The 15,173-nt window shown below is 48.5% G+C and overlaps 1 protein-coding gene across 1 annotated transcript; it reads right to left on the minus strand.

Moving 5' to 3' along the window:
* Positions 1 to 674: 674 nt before the first annotated feature.
* Positions 675 to 8,170, minus strand: LOC149287069 (myeloperoxidase-like). The gene is made up of 12 exons (XM_089493378.1): positions 8,095 to 8,170; positions 7,342 to 7,441; positions 6,528 to 6,703; positions 6,239 to 6,362; positions 5,760 to 5,889; positions 5,017 to 5,223; positions 4,171 to 4,486; positions 3,614 to 3,774; positions 3,121 to 3,373; positions 2,003 to 2,173; positions 1,219 to 1,456; positions 675 to 873 (listed from the first exon to the last, which is right to left on the minus strand). The coding sequence occupies exons 1-12, from the start codon at positions 8,168 to 8,170 to the stop codon at positions 675 to 677; spliced, it is 2,151 nt and encodes a 716-aa protein (XP_089349504.1).
* Positions 8,171 to 15,173: the final 7,003 nt, after the last annotated feature.

Raw genomic sequence — 15,173 nt, forward strand, 5'->3', positions numbered from 1 at the left:
CAAGTGTGTCTTTCTTTATTCTGTGCGATTGATATGACTGCCTAATTATTGAATTATGCCTTGAATCCTGCATCATATAATAGACTTATAAATTATGCATTGAGTCGTGGCACTAAAAGCGGTATTGGATGGTATTATTTCTGCAGCGCAGATTAAACCTTAGTTAAGTATAACCAAGTTAACCACAGTTGTGTAAATGATGACAAGAGGTTACTTAGTCGGACGTATTTAACTAAGTGTCCGATAGGGGATTCTGGCCAACGTTTTAATTTCTAGAATTGGGTCAAACTTGTCCCCTCTTCACCTTCTTTGCTCACAATGCAGAACTTTATTTCCTTGTATTGGTTTATTTTTGAGTATGTAGAAACTTCACATCAAAGGGTGCAACAGTCAAGCATGCAATATACTGTATAATGACACAAAAGATAAAACCATATGAAAAGCCCATCTCACATTCCCAATGATACTCGTGGTGATCTATAGTCATATTGACTACTAGCCATTCAATGGCCCCGAGCACCATAAATTTACCCAATCCCTGTTTCAAGCCGTCCAAGTTGGCGGCCATCGCAGCGTCTTGCGGCAGTGAGTCCCACAGTTTAACTTACGAACTGCGCGGCCAACGTTAGGTACCCCTCGTCCCCATTCCCAACCCGCCCCTGGCTTTGTCCGCACTACTCTTTCCAAGCCGACAAGTCGAGCCCTTGGACTTCGCGGCAGTTGACGAAATCGCTTGGGTAGTGGTTCCTCTTGAGGATGTCCCTGGGCACCTCTCGGATGTGCGTGTTGTCGCAAATGATGCGGGAAAAGGAGTCGCGGCTCAGAGCCCGGCGCTGCTGCGGGGTGAAAATGCCATCTTTCTCCCACCAGAATCTGCAAGGAAGACGCAGCAAGTCAATAGGCGACAACCATGTTTGCGCATCACGCGTAAGCCATGGTTTACATTAGCTTTGGAACCAGGTTCGCCAGATTGCTGCATTGTTGAAGATTGGGTATGAAAAGCATGCTCTGCCCTTTGGTAGAAAGGTTATTAGCATTGTTGTTAGTAGTAGTATTAGTATTATTAATCCATCAGCTAAAGGTCTAGGATGCTTCCCTTTGCTATAAACTACCTGCTGCATCAGTGTACCACCAACAAAGCTCACCTTACAGGTATCCATTTTCATTCCCCAAAGAAGCCCTTGGGAGTCCTAGTTCTCCATCGGCTAAAATACCAACCTGTCTCCGTCCCGGACTTTTCTGAACTGGGTCCCGATGAGACACGCCAGGAGAGGGCCGACCCTCCCATGGGGCACAAAGGGTTCTGCCATGCCCCCGATCCAGATGTCGATGTTGTCGGGCGTTTCGTAGAGGTCTATGAATTTCTTGGCTAGCTTTGGGTTGCGCAAGACGACGGCGAGCTCGGCTTCGTCGCGCGGCTCGGAGAGTCCGCAGAAGCGCCTCCAGGCATTGTATCCTAATGAGGAGTGGAGAGAAAGACCGTGAGCGTTGCTTTTCTTTTTGGCCACTAGATCCAGTGAATTTCAACAAGGACTATACACAGATTTTTGTGGGGTTTTCAGACTATGTGGCCATTCCTGACGTTTCACCAGCATTTGTGGCTGGCATTTTCAGAGAATGTACCCCACTTTCTTCCATGCCAGCATTCTCTGAAGATGTCAAAGCCACAGGTGCTGGTGAAACATCAGAAATAAACTCTTCTAGATCATGACCCCAGTAACCCACAAAAAACTATGGATACCGGCCATGAAAGCCTTCGATTTCACATAAGAACTATAAACTTTTATATCCTAATTTCCAAACTGGAACTTTAGCTAAAACACCAGGCTGCCTCTCAGTTTTTGGGATAAGGTGGAAGGATTCCTAAGACTAGGATTCAGTTATGGCATGGGATCCATCGCCGGTGACAGTGAGTTCCACAGGATAACCATCTCTCTGAGGATGATAGGAGAAAGAAAGAGCAGAAATAGCACCGGCAAAACATTACGATGGGCGCGCTCACCTGGCAAGCCATGGTCCCTTCCCCGCTGCAAGTTGAGAGAGGCCAGGTCGAGGCCGATCACCTCCACTTGCTCAAAGAGCCGCTCCTGGAGCTCCTCCACCATCATCTGGCTCTGCCGCATCAGCTTGGCATGGTCCGCCAGGAAGCCGCGGAGAAGCGGGTCGATGCCACCTACGGAATAGGAAGATAAAGAATCATAGAGTTGGAAAGGACCACAAGTCCAACCACCATCTGCCGTGCAGGAAATCTCAATCAAAGCATCCCCGACAAATGGTCATCCAGAAGAGAAACTCTCTCTGGAGCCTGAGCCTGGTTTCACATCAATGCCCACTTGCACTTGGAACATGGAACGCTTCTCCTGCAATGCAACTGCTCTGCCAGCAAGTTATGACCCTGCCACGAATGCGAGCGGCTGGCGTTCGGTATTGCATTTACAACCTTAGAGTTACAATTCCGTAACTGATCTGTATTCTTTACCACTACATGCTCACACTCATGATAGTAGATGCCCTTCCAAACCTACCATAGCAACAACATCAGAGGTCCATTCGCCTGGCATTTTGAGTTCAAGATTATGATGTTTCCACCAGCAAGAGAGTCTGCAATGATCAGGAGCAGGGCCCTTGCTGCAAATCCTTGCTGGTTGAGGCACATGAAAATGCCATCCTCATGAACCCAAATCACCAGCGGAATAGACTTCCATCTCTCCAAGCAGTTGCCCCCTGGTAAAGCAGGCTTGAGGGGGTCAGGTCAGGAGATACTATTTAGTTACATGTATGTTACTACGTAGGCGATATGTAGAACATGGACCAAAAAGTCTAGTTCTCATGGTTCTATGTAAAAACCCGGCTTAAACAAGAACATAGGACATTGGATTTATATAACTGTCCAGTATCAGCTGCTCCCTGAGGTTCCAGGTAAGGATCTTTCCCACAACCATATTGATGGGGATGCTGGGAATTGAAATTTTTGGATGGGAAAGGTTGCTTTCTAGCCATCGATGGTTTCTTAATACCCAGCTTCCATCGTTCATCCCTTTGGTTCCTTACAAATGTGAATGTCTCCCCGTCCAAGGGTCTACTAAATGGGAAATGCATGGCAAGGGAGACTTGGTTTACCTTCCATCACGATTCTCCACGAGGCGCAAAAGGTGAGGTGAAGAGGAGCATAGAAGTATGGAGCCAAGGGCTTGAAATCCTCATCCAGGCGGGGCACCAGGGGTGGGACAGAGCCGTGTCCAAACCGGAAGGCCAAGGAGAACACATTGGCCACCGTTGGGTCCTCCGACTCGTTGTAACCCTTGTACAAGGGCAGCTGCTTGTTCGTCTCAGTGCCCAACACGAGGGGCAGGTAGTCCCGGAAAGTGATGATCTGTAATGGAGGCAAGGGAAGGTAACCCTAGAGAGCACAACGCTGTTTCCGAATGCTTGCCTTCATTCACTGGCGACAAGTCATTCCCATATCAGTGGAACAGGGAATCTGCTCTGGGCTTCAGTCTGAACTTGAAAGGTGCTGACGCGCACTATAGGATCTCCGTCCTTCTTGGCTTACGCCAAACCAGCGTGAAGCCATTTCTTTGTGCCCGTTTGTCCCATAGAGACGGACGGCTACCTGATTCACGGCGCCAACAATCTTCCGCGCTTCCTGGTACAGCTTCTCTCCATCCCAGTGCGGATTCAGCTTCTTCAGTTCGGTGGCCAAGCGATTATGTTCCCGGACAAACAAGGTATGGATGGCGGTCAGCCCCAGGTTTTCAGTGGCCCTTTTGTCCCCTGAAAAATAAGAGATTGTAGCGCACAGACGCTTTCCGTGCATCCGACAAAGTGGACTGTGTATCTGTCCACAAAAGCCCTAATACATGTCTTAACCTGCAATAGGGACGAGCACTTTATAGCCCTCTGGATGTGATTGGACTGCAACTCCCAGCATTCTTCACTGTGCTCACTTAGGGTTGCTGGGAACTCCAGTCAAACAACAGCCAGATGGTTACAAATTTCCCATCCCAACCTACAAAATGGCGGAGGGAAACTAGCTTCTCCAAATGTTTTGGCTTTCAAGTCCCAAAAGTCCCAACCAGCCAAGGATGCGGTCAGGGATTATGGGAGTTGTAGTGCAAAAAGGTATAGAAGCCAAGCTCTGACATTTGGCAACCTTTCCTGAAGACGTACCTCCTTTGAAACAGGGGATGTTGGCGGTCCTGTTTGTATAAAGGCAGAGGCTCCTGGATTTGTTCTCGAAGGGCAGGAGGCCCAGTCCGTCGTCGGTGAAGTTCTGGTTGAGAGCCATCAGACCCAGAGAGTTGCTGTTGTTCCGCAGGTTCCTGGCCAATGTATCTTCGCTCCCGTAGACCATGCTGGCGTCAAGGTAAGACGTGATGGCATTGAGCTGTTCGCGGATGTATGTCGTGGGGTTGCAGGCGGGCGCCGTCCGGATGAAGGGCATGCAGACGCCGGACTTCTTGATCCGGGGGTCTCCGGGAGGAACCTAGGAGAGGGGTGAAAACCAGTCTTTTGGTCATCCAACCCTAGAGTTGGGAACCCTATCAGAGCATTCAAAACTACTAAAAAGGTGCTAACGGGAATCCCAGATGGCCAGTAATTTTATCGTTTTATGTCAAATCATTTACGTTTGTATGTTGAATGCTGTATCCATACTGGGCACAAAGGGTGGTGGTGGTTATCCCACATCCATATATACAATGCAAACATCCAATGTGTATTGTGGAGTCGGAGGCTTCCACGGCCGGCATCCGTAGTTTTTTGTGGGTTTTTCGAACTATGAGGCCATGTTCTAGAAGGGTTTACTGTATATACTCTTGTATAAGTCCAGACACTTTAGTCAAAATATTGACCCAAAAAAACTGAGTCGACTTATCCATGGGTCGATATTTTTCCACATTTTCCACATTCACAGGGGTCCTTCAAACCAAACCCCAGCGAATATAGAGGGACCACTGTATACCCGCAGTTTCCTCCCTTTCTTCCTGGGACCCCCAAAATGGTATCCTCCGTTACCTTAATCGGGAAGCAAGGAGGTGCATAGTTGCACTCGGTATTGTCACAGTGGGCCTCTTTGTTCTCAATGCTGGTTTCGGTCATGGGGGCCAGATCCAAGTCGTGGTCCACCCATTGCCCCCAGTGCATGAAGGCCAGTGAGCGCTCCTGGTCCTCCGTGACGTTTGTGTTGGAGGTGGCAATGATCTGGTTGGAAACGCTCCGCACCTACGAGGAAGGCGTTCAGGGAGCTCAGTTCACCCGCCATGCCCTCCCGACAAACTCTGGTGGCCTCCCCACTTTCCTCACGCATCCAAATCCACCCAACCGCTTCCATCCAGACACTCTCTCCAGGTGTTTTGGACTGCACCTCCCAGCATCCTTGGCTTAGACTACTGGGAGTTGTATTCCAGATGCACCTGGTGGGCCATATAATTCCAACGTCTACTCCAGTGGTTCTCAACCTTCGGCTCTCCTAATGTTTTGGACTTCAACTCCCAGAAGTCTCAGTCACCTCACCCAAATGATCAGGGATTCTGGGAGCTGAAGTCCAAAATGCCTGGAGGACCCAAGGTTGAGAAACACTGCTCTACTCGAAAGTGAGACGGGCCACTTGTGGCCCACCGGATGTTGCTGCATTGCAACATAGCCTTCCTCACTCCTTGGCTATTCTGGCTTGGGGCTGCTGGGAGCTGTAGTTGGACAAAACCTGGGGGCCCAGAATGGCCATTTGCTGCTTTAGATATGGACCTTCAAGCACTTACCAGCGGAAGGGGATGTCCATTATAAAGCTGGCCCTGAATGAGACCCCTGGGAAGGGAGATGCCATCTTCGTACTCCGCCGGGAGCCAGCGCGCATAGCCACGGTTGGAGGCTCCATAGTGTGGATGCTTCCTACAACCGGGGGGAAAAGGACATACATTTGGGATCTCCAGTCCAGTAGTTTCCCTTATTTTTCCCCCCAGCTAAGAACTGTAGTTCTTTTTGTGAGAGATTTGTTCATTTTCTCCATCCGATGGACTGGAGAGGTTGAAGTTTGCAAGTCGCCGAAAGTGGGACCAAAGATGGCCAACTTGCTACTGAAACCCCTCCTTTGCCAGATGTACATAGATCTTATACTCCTTTTTTAGGATCAGTGTTGAGGACAGTGCTGCCCCAGAGTTATCATCATCCCTCCGCAGGCATCTTTAAGGGCAACAGATTTAGTATTTTAGCATGCACTTTTGTGGGTTGAGATCCCTACCGGTTGTTGCATTCTCCGGTGATGGTCCGGTAAGGACTGTCCTCTGGGCAGGGAATGGGACGGGTCAGATAGTCGCAGCCGGTCACTTTGGAGATGGTTTCCTTCTGCTTGCTGCTGAGGATGTCTGAATGAGAAACAAATGCAAAATGTTATGTATTTCCCAGTTGCTTTCATCCCCTTAGACATCATCTGCAAAGCTCTGGAACAACCATAGGAAACCCCAGCTGCCCCTAACTTCGTTGTACCCTCTTTCCGGCTTTGACTAAAGTTCGGACTAGAGGAACCATACCTGTGATGTTGAAAGGCCTCTGCCATTTCTTCTGCAGCTTCTTCTTCAGGAGGTCCAAAGAGGTGTCCAGGTAGCTGGCGGCGCGTAATGCGCTCCTGGTGGCGGCCACCGGCTCCTTCAAGTGTTTCAGGAAATCCGACGGACTGACGTGGGTCTTGTTCAAGCTTGCCTTGGATCTGGAGGAAGAAAGACAAGAACAGAGAGTGGCAGGATGGTAAGACTATGATGATGATGATGATATGCCACCTTATGAATTGCAAAGATGCATCTCAGGGCAGTGTCACGAAGGTCCTGATGGGCATCAAGCTCCGCCAATGTGCATTGGCATTCACTAGCTCAGTGGTCTCATAAAGGCGTGGGGTTTTGATGGGCCCCATAAGGCGTTGTTGTCTTGTGCGTTTTTAGTCGATCCCATAAAGGCGCCTTCTCTGTAGTTGGTCCCATAAAGGCGTCATTGTCTTGAGTGTCTTCTAGTCGGTCCCATAAGGCATCATTGTACTGTGTGTCTTTAGTCGGTCCCATAAAGGCAACTTGTCTTTATTCAGTCCCATAAAGGCATCATTGTATTGTGTGTTTTTGATGTCTTTATGGGACTGACTAAAGACACACAATACAACACCTTTATGAGACCAACTAAAGACACTCAATACAATGACGCCTTTATGGGACCGAATAAAAGGACAAATAGATGGGTTTTAATGCCCATCTATTTGTCCTTTTGGGGCGGCCAAGGGTCATCTAGTCCAGATTAGCCATAGCTGGAGGAAAGAAGGAGGGTCCTTAGATGCACCTTCACCCCCCAAAAAAGACTCACCTTTCCCGGGAGAACTTGTATGCCTCATCCACCAGCTTCTTGGCTTCGTTGATGCTGCCCAAAAGTTCAGGATCGGTGAGTTCCTCGGAGGCATCTGCTTCTAAAGAAAGAGACGTATAAATGTAGGAAGAGCTTTGGTGCATTCCGTGGAGGGACCTTAGGCAAGTCACACTCTCTCAGCCTCAGAGGACGGCGATGGCAACCTCCCTCTGAAGATACTTGCCATGGAATTGGTTCACTTTAGGGTTGCCATAATTTGGAAACAACTGGTAGGCGCAAAACGACAACAACAAATGGAAGTTCAAGGGAATCCAGGTGGATTCCCCAGATGAGAAGGAACATTTCTTTCCCAGAAATGTCTCCCCAGCAAATGATGTTCCCAGGTAGACTGTCCCTATACACAGAGGCTTTGCCAGGAAAAATAAAAACCCACAAAAATCTATACCTTGGACGGCTAAAAAGACAAATAAATGGGTCCCGGAGCAAATCAAGCCTGAAATTTCCCTCGAAGCCAAGCTGAAGCTGTTGTACGATGGACTTATCATGAGATAACAGAACTCACTGGAAAAGGGGGTTAATGCTTCAGAGATTGGAAATGTAGAAAGGAGGGATATGGATTCGGTCAAAGAAGCTGCGGTGTCCCTGACTTGGCAAGGTTTTGGAGGTATCTCATCCGCAAGATGGCCATAAGTCAAAGTTGACCCTGATGGCAATTCACAATAACAAAAAGCGAAATTGGATCCATGGGGTTACCTTCGGAGGAAGGTTCGGATGCCGTCCGGCTCGCAGAAACCACCAAGAGACCCAACACCGCAATGATATACTTCATCTCTTCAAAGGAAGAAATAAAAAAAACATGGTTGGAAGTTTGGAACAAAACTGCAAACCATTTGCTTGAGGTCCCCAGATTGTGCCAAAGATGGCATAGTATGGGTTCCCAGTCCCTCCTTAAATACAACCAGAGGCAAGCCATCCATCTCTCTCTTCCCATCTTAACTTAAATTCTCCCTTACCCAGGAGGAGTGGATCTACCAAGGGCTCATTGCAAACTTCTCCTGTGTTGATCCCTTCGGTGGCTTTGGTGGAGTTTGCCCCATGGAAACACCTTTTTATAGCCTCGGTGGCGAGTGTCAATCGTGGGCAGGCCATTCCTTAGACTCTGGATGGGACAGAAGGCTTAAAAGAAGGAAGCACGTTTGCACAAACCTCAAGATGGCATGAGCCAAGAGGAACTGTTTACTGGCATCTCCCTCCTTGGGATGGAAGATGCCCATTTCCTCGTTTCTTGGGGCTGAAAGGTTGCTTTTGTCAACCTGCTGGGAGGAAAAGTTTCGTCTTTCTTAGTCAACCCATTGCTTGGGGGGAAAGGACTTGGAAAACTTCCTTTTCTTGGGGACGGCAGTGCCCCAAATCTGTCAATCGGCCTGTTGTTGTGTGGCAAGATTTGCCATTGAGTTGGCATTGATTTGCTCCGGAGGAGGTTTGCCGTGGCCTTCCCCTGAGGCTGAGAGAGTGTGACTTGACCATGAAACCCTGCTGGTGGGGTAAAAATTTAAATTTTGTATGAAAATAGGACTGAAAACAAAACCGACCCTTAAACAAATCCATGGCATAACCGTCGCTGGAGCGCTGTGTACGGTTTGGACCCAACCCACCTAAGAACGGATACGGTGCAGGTGGATTAAAATGCAGTAGTAGTAGTAGTAGTAGTAGTAGTAGATACTGGAGCTGGCAAGAGTCCCAGAGGAGAAAAGGTTGCAAGGATTGGAGCGGTTTTGCCTCAAACGAAGGGCCCATGAGGAGAGATGGGACCAAGGCATGCAAGGTTTTGCATGGCATTTTGGAAATGGGGGATTATATTATGAAAAGGCAATGGTGCCATGGAATCAAGGAAACTTAAGAGTCAGAAGGGATACCAAAGGGTCACATAGTCCACCCCCTGTCATGTGCCTCAAAGCATTTCAGTGTGCTTCTTTGCAATGGAGCATCACGGTTCTGTTGCGTTTCTGCAACACTGCTACGAAACACAGACTGCGGCATAAGATTGTGACCGTTGCTTTATGTCGGTTTAAGGGGCGCATCCCCGCTGTGGAAATGATGCACATTGGCACCACTTTAACCGTTGCGGCTCCATCCTTGGGAATCCTGGGATTGGCAGTTTTACTAAAGAGTGCAGGTGCCTCACCGAACTACGAATCCCGGCATCCTGCAGGTTGGAAGGGGTGCCAAAGTGATTTATTTCTGCAATGCAACCTTTGTATTGATTTTAAGAAATAAGAGGCGACTCTATAAGAACATAGGCATCGTGCTTTTGCACCCCAATGCATCCCAGGCTATAAGGCAAGTTGAAACATGCCTCCACTTTTGCATTTAGCGTCCCAGTTGTGTCTCCGAACGCCCATCGTGAGACCTTTCCAAGAAGCGGTGCTTCCTTTGCGGCGACCGTTACCCCGGCCATAAGGAAGCTTTTCTTTGCGTTAAACCCCAGATCAATAAAAGACGACATTCCCGTCTTGATTCCTTTCACCTTTATTGTCGTGACTAAGGCAAAAGTACATAAAGAGAGGGGGGGAACAAAATCAAAGGTAAGAGAGAAAGCAACGGCAGGTTCGTGTTTGGTTAAACCAAAGCAAACACCGTCAAAGTTTGCCCAGCGAAAATCTTATATTCCCACGTCTGTCACTGCGGGGTTTGCGCTTCCATTTTTTCGGAGGGTGGGGACATCAATGCCTGAATGGTTGCCCACAAAAAGGACAGGACTTTTTTGGCTCTTGGAAACCAAACTTTCCAGGGGACGCAGACTTTGTGAAACACGCCGAACAAAGCGGCATTTATATCTAGAAAGGTTGCACCTGATGGAAGGAAGGCCCCTTCATGAAACCCCCTTGCTTTGTTGCAAGACAAAACCAGAAGAGGAGCTGGGGTTCAAACTCTGGTCTCCTGACTTTCCCTTCCATCAAATGCATCTGAAGAAGTTGATTTATATCTGTGAAAGTCCATGCTACCAACTGCATTCTTGCAGTAAGTGTCAGTGCTGAAAGATCTCTTTGCATACTGGTTTTTACAGACTAACATACCAAAAGGGATCATGTCTCCCAGAAAAAGAGTGCTAGTTTGGGTGCCAAAAGGGACCATGCTTCCCAGGAAAAGTGTGCTAGTTTGAGTGCCGAAAGGGACCCTACCTCCCAGGAAAAGTGTGCTAGTTTGGGTGCCGAAAGGGACAATACCTCCCAGGAAAAGAGTGCTAGTTTGGGTGCCAAAAGGGACCATGCTTCCCAGGAAAAGAGTGCTAGTTTGGGTACCGAAAGGGACTCTACCTCCCAGGAAAAGAGTGCTAGTTTGGGTGCCGAAAGGGAGCCTACCTCCCAGGAAAAGTGTGCTAGTTTGGGTGCCGAAAGGGACAATACCTCCCAGGAAAAGAGTGCTAGTTTGGGTGCCAAAAGGGACCATGCTTCCCAGGAAAAGAGTGCTAGTTTCGGTACCGAAAGGGACCCTACCTCCCAGGAAAAGAGTGCTAGTTTGAGTGCCGAAAGGGACCATATCTCCCAGGAAAAGTGTGCTAGTTTGGGTGCCGAAAGGGACCCTACCTCCCAGGAAAAGTGTGCTAGTTTGGGTGCCGGAAGGGACAATACCTCCCAGGAAAAGAGTGCTAGTTTGGGTGCCAAAAGGGACCCTATCCCAGGAAAAGTGTGCTAGTTTGGGTGCTGAAAGGGACCATATCTCCCAGGAAAAGAGTGCTAGTTTGGGTGCCGAAAGGAACCCTACCTCCCAGGAAAAGTGTGCTAGTTTGAGTGCCGAAAGGGACCCTACCTCCCAGGAAAAGTGTGCTAGTTTGGGTGCCGAAAGGGACAATACCTCCCAGGAAAAGTGTGCTAGTTTGGGTGCCGAAAGGGACCATATCTCCCAGGAAAAGAGTGCTAGTTTGGGTGCCAGAAGGGACAATACCTCCCAGGAAAAGAGTGCTAGTTTGGGTGCCGAAAGGAACCATACCTCCCAGAAAGAGAGTGCTTGTTTGGGTGCCAAAAGGAACCATGCTTCCCAGGAAAAGTGTGCTAGTTTTGGTGCCGGAAGGGACAATACCTCCCAGGAAAAGTGTGCTAGTTTTGGTGCCGAAAGGGACAATACCTCCCAGAAAGAGAGTGCTAATTGTAGGGTTGCCATACATCAGGACTGCCAGACCGGGACAAATGTAGGACAACATTTTCAAATGTAGGACACTCCTCCCCCCCCCCCTTTTTTTTTTTTTTAAATGGAGGACACCCCACGCCCCTTCCCGGCCTCTAAGGAGACCGAGACCTCCTTAAAGGCCTGGAAGGGGCACGGGGCTTCCTCCATTTAATAAAAAAGTGTCCTACATAAAAAAGCGTCCCTCCTTCCTGGCCTCTGAGGAGACCGAGGCCTCCTTAGAAGCCAGGAAGAGGCGCGGAGGCTGGCCTCCTCCCTCTTCCCTGGCCTTTAAGGAGGCTTGAGCTTCCTTAGAAGCCAGGAAAGAGAGGGAGAGCCCCCTCTTCCCTGGCCTTTAAGGAGGCTTGAGCTTCCTTAGAAAAGAGTGCTAGTTTGGGTGCCGACAGGGACAATGCTTCCCAGGAAAAGAGTGCTAGTTTGAGTGCCGAAAGGGGCCATATCTCCCAGGAAAAGAGTGCTAGTTTGGGTGCCGGAAGGGACAATGCCTCCCAGGAAAAGTGTGCTAGTTTGAGTGCCGAAAGGGACTATATCTCCCAGGAAAAGAGTGCTAGTTTGGGTGCCGAAAGGGACAATACCTCCCAGGAAAAGTGTGCTAGTTTGGGTGCCGAAAGGGACCCTCTCTCCCAGGAAAAGTGTGCTAGTTTGGGTGCCGGAAGGGACAATACCTCCCAGGAAAAGTGTGCTAGTTTGGGTGCCGGAAGGGACAATGCCTCCCAGGAAAAGTGTGCTAGTTTGGGTGCCGGAAGGGACAATACCTCCCAGGAAAAGTGTGCTAGTTTGGGTGCCGGAAGGGACCCTCTCTCCCAGGAAAAGAGTGCTAGTTTGGGTGCCGGAAGGGACAATGCCTCCCAGGAAAAGTGTGCTAGTTTGAGTGCCGAAAGGGACTATATCTCCCAGGAAAAGAGTGCTAGTTTGGGTGCCGAAAGGGACAATGCCTCCCAGGAAAAGTGTGCTAGTTTGGGTGCCGAAAGGGACCCTCTCTCCCAGGAAAAGAGTGCTAGTTTGGGTGCCGGAAGGGACAATGCCTCCCAGGAAAAGTGTGCTAGTTTGAGTGCCGAAAGGGACTATATCTCCCAGGAAAAGAGTGCTAGTTTGGGTGCCGGAAGGGACAATACCTCCCAGGAAAAGTGTGCTAGTTTGGGTGCCGGAAGGGACAATGCCTCCCAGGAAAAGTGTGCTAGTTTGAGTGCCGAAAGGGACTATATCTCCCAGGAAAAGAGTGCTAGTTTGGGTGCCGGAAGGGACCCTCTCTCCCAGGAAAAGAGTGCTAGTTTGGGTGCCGGAAGGGACAATGCCTCCCAGGAAAAGTGTGCTAGTTTGAGTGCCGAAAGGGACTATATCTCCCAGGAAAAGAGTGCTAGTTTGGGTGCCGAAAGGGACAATGCCTCCCAGGAAAAGTGTGCTAGTTTGGGTGCCGAAAGGGACCCTCTCTCCCAGGAAAAGTGTGCTAGTTTGGGTGCCGGAAGGGACAATACCTCCCAGGAAAAGTGTGCTAGTTTGGGTGCCGGAAGGGACAATGCCTCCCAGGAAAAGTGTGCTAGTTTGGGTGCCCAAAGGGACCATGTCTCCCAGAAAAAGAGCGCTAGTTTGGGTGCCAAAACGAACTCTAAAGCCCATAGAACCTGAAGCTGTTATTCACGTGAGACTAGCATTCACATGAAAGTGAGACTAGGAAGTGGCCCCTTCTTCATCCCAGAAGTGCAAAGGTTCATGATGCGTTCAGATCCCCACTGAGCATGCGCAAGGATACTAATTCAACTTGTTGAATCCGTATGGTGTGCACCAGTGTGATAATACAATGTGCACTCACTCCGCTTTGCGTGAATCCGCACCATGTGTCTTTGCAATGTGTCTTTTAGGGTCACCCAGAATGGACTAGACTCTCGCCTTTCGTTGCTCGACTCAAAATAAAAGAACGGTTCCCATTTTGAAAAAGGTTGAAGTACAGCACTAAATTGGCCCATAAATAAGTTGACACAGCTTTTTTTTTTTTGGGGGGGGGGGGTCAGTTTTTTGGACTAAACCTTCTCGATTTATGCATGAGTCTATTTCTTCTTGTTGTTGTCGTTGTCTGTGTGCCTTCAAGTTTGTCTCCGATTTTGGAATGGGTTTCCATGGGATTCGAACCCTGGTCTCCAGAGTCTTCCCTTGCAACACCGTTCGCGAAATTTCGGAAGGAAAGAGGGTGAATTTGGACCCTCTGTGCTTTAATTTTCTAGTATGGTATCTTATCACACACTTATCACGGTTGGACCTTTTCTGGCGCATAGGTCAAGCCTGTGTAGATAAAGGCGTTTCAGGAAGCTTGAGAATAAATTATTGGCCATCGATTGCGATAAGGATAAAGTGATGAAAGCCCTTAATCATAAATTGAGTTAAGAGTTACCAGGAATTAGAACAAGGAAAGGGAAAAAACACTTTGGGGATTTTTTGCAATTTGCTCATTACGCTATTTTTAATGTGTTTCTTTATGGAATTGGAACAAAAGCAGCAACAAGCATTGGTTTGCATTGAGAAGGGACAGCGGATCCGCTCTGGGTTTTAATCCAAAACGTCAACGCAGCTATAATATATTTAATATTTAATATATTTAACATTTTCTCTACTTGTCAACTTCGTCACTTTGCGTTATAGTCGTACATAGAAGCGGAGTTTCTATTTTCGCTCTCGGTGCCCTTTCCGGACCTTTCCAAATATCCCGGCTTAGATGGCGCTTTATCGTTTTCTAACAGAGTTTGCATTCGCCTCTTTTTAACATCGCAGTCTTAGTAGTTACTCTATATTTACTCTACTCAAGCAATATATGTTACACAACATGCAATAACGCGGCGGTTCAAGGGGCTGCAAAAATGAAGGATAGCAATAAGGCCAAAGGCGACTTTTTTGCAAGAGGAAGCATTTTGGCACCTTTGGCGAAGATGTCAAGCGGAGAGGGCAAAGCGCCAAGCGGGTTTTAAGAAGGGATTAGTTATTATTAGCCTTGCCAAGAGGTCTCTGGATGACACAGAAATGCAAAGAAGCCGAGAGAAAGCAGGTAGTGTTAGAACAGCTTCCGTAGAGAGAGGTTTGCATGCTGCAGTCATTCAATGCTGGACGATGGGATGTGGAGCCATGGGTTAGTTAAGTGCCATGGCTCAATGCTATGGAATCCTGGGAACTGTATTTCGATGCGGCGCACGAGATCGTCGGGTGCAATTAGCGTTATGCGGGCAAAGCAATGGTGCGCTCTGCACGCGCTCAGAAATTCATTGTGGGTCCTAAGTAAACGGCAGAGGATTCTGAACTTGAGTCTACTTTCCTTGTTTTAATTTCACTCTTAATCATTAGATTTATTATTAAGGGCTTTGGTTGCATAAGTCTAATTGCAAACAGTGAGTTTCCGACGAAACGCAATCTCACCCAGAAATTGTCCCCAAAATACCCTAAACCCCAAATATCCAAAAGCCATGTTTCTCCCTCCAGCGAAAGACGATTGACGCTCGGTCCAAAATCCACGCCGTCACTTGGAGCTTCGGGATTCGAACACAGGGCCCTGGCTTTGACCTTTGTGCCTTGGATCAGGGAATGCAGAGGTCAGGGAGCAGAGGAACAACTCAAGAGGAACTAGATATTTCTATTCCCCCCCCCCCCCCCCATTTTGCAATAAA

This window comes from Sceloporus occidentalis, unplaced genomic scaffold (assembly GCF_023333645.1).
Source record: "Sceloporus occidentalis isolate IW3139 unplaced genomic scaffold, rSceOcc1.0.p SCAF_64, whole genome shotgun sequence".
NCBI lineage: Eukaryota > Metazoa > Chordata > Lepidosauria > Squamata > Phrynosomatidae > Sceloporus > Sceloporus occidentalis.

What these genes read in the sequence shown, in the direction of transcription:
- LOC149287069 (XM_089493378.1), bottom strand. Translation starts at nt 8,170, where the DNA reads ATGAAGTATATCATTGCGGTGTTGGGTCTCTTGGTGGTTTCTGCGAGC. An exon ending in TACAAGTTCTCCCGGGAAAG is followed by an intron (nt 6,704 to 7,341) that starts GTGAGTCTTTTT and finishes TTCTTCCTCCAG; the next exon opens with ATCCAAGGCAAGCTTGAACA. An exon ending in GAGGCCTTTCAACATCACAG is followed by an intron (nt 6,363 to 6,527) that starts GTATGGTTCCTC and finishes TTTCTCATTCAG; the next exon opens with ACATCCTCAGCAGCAAGCAG.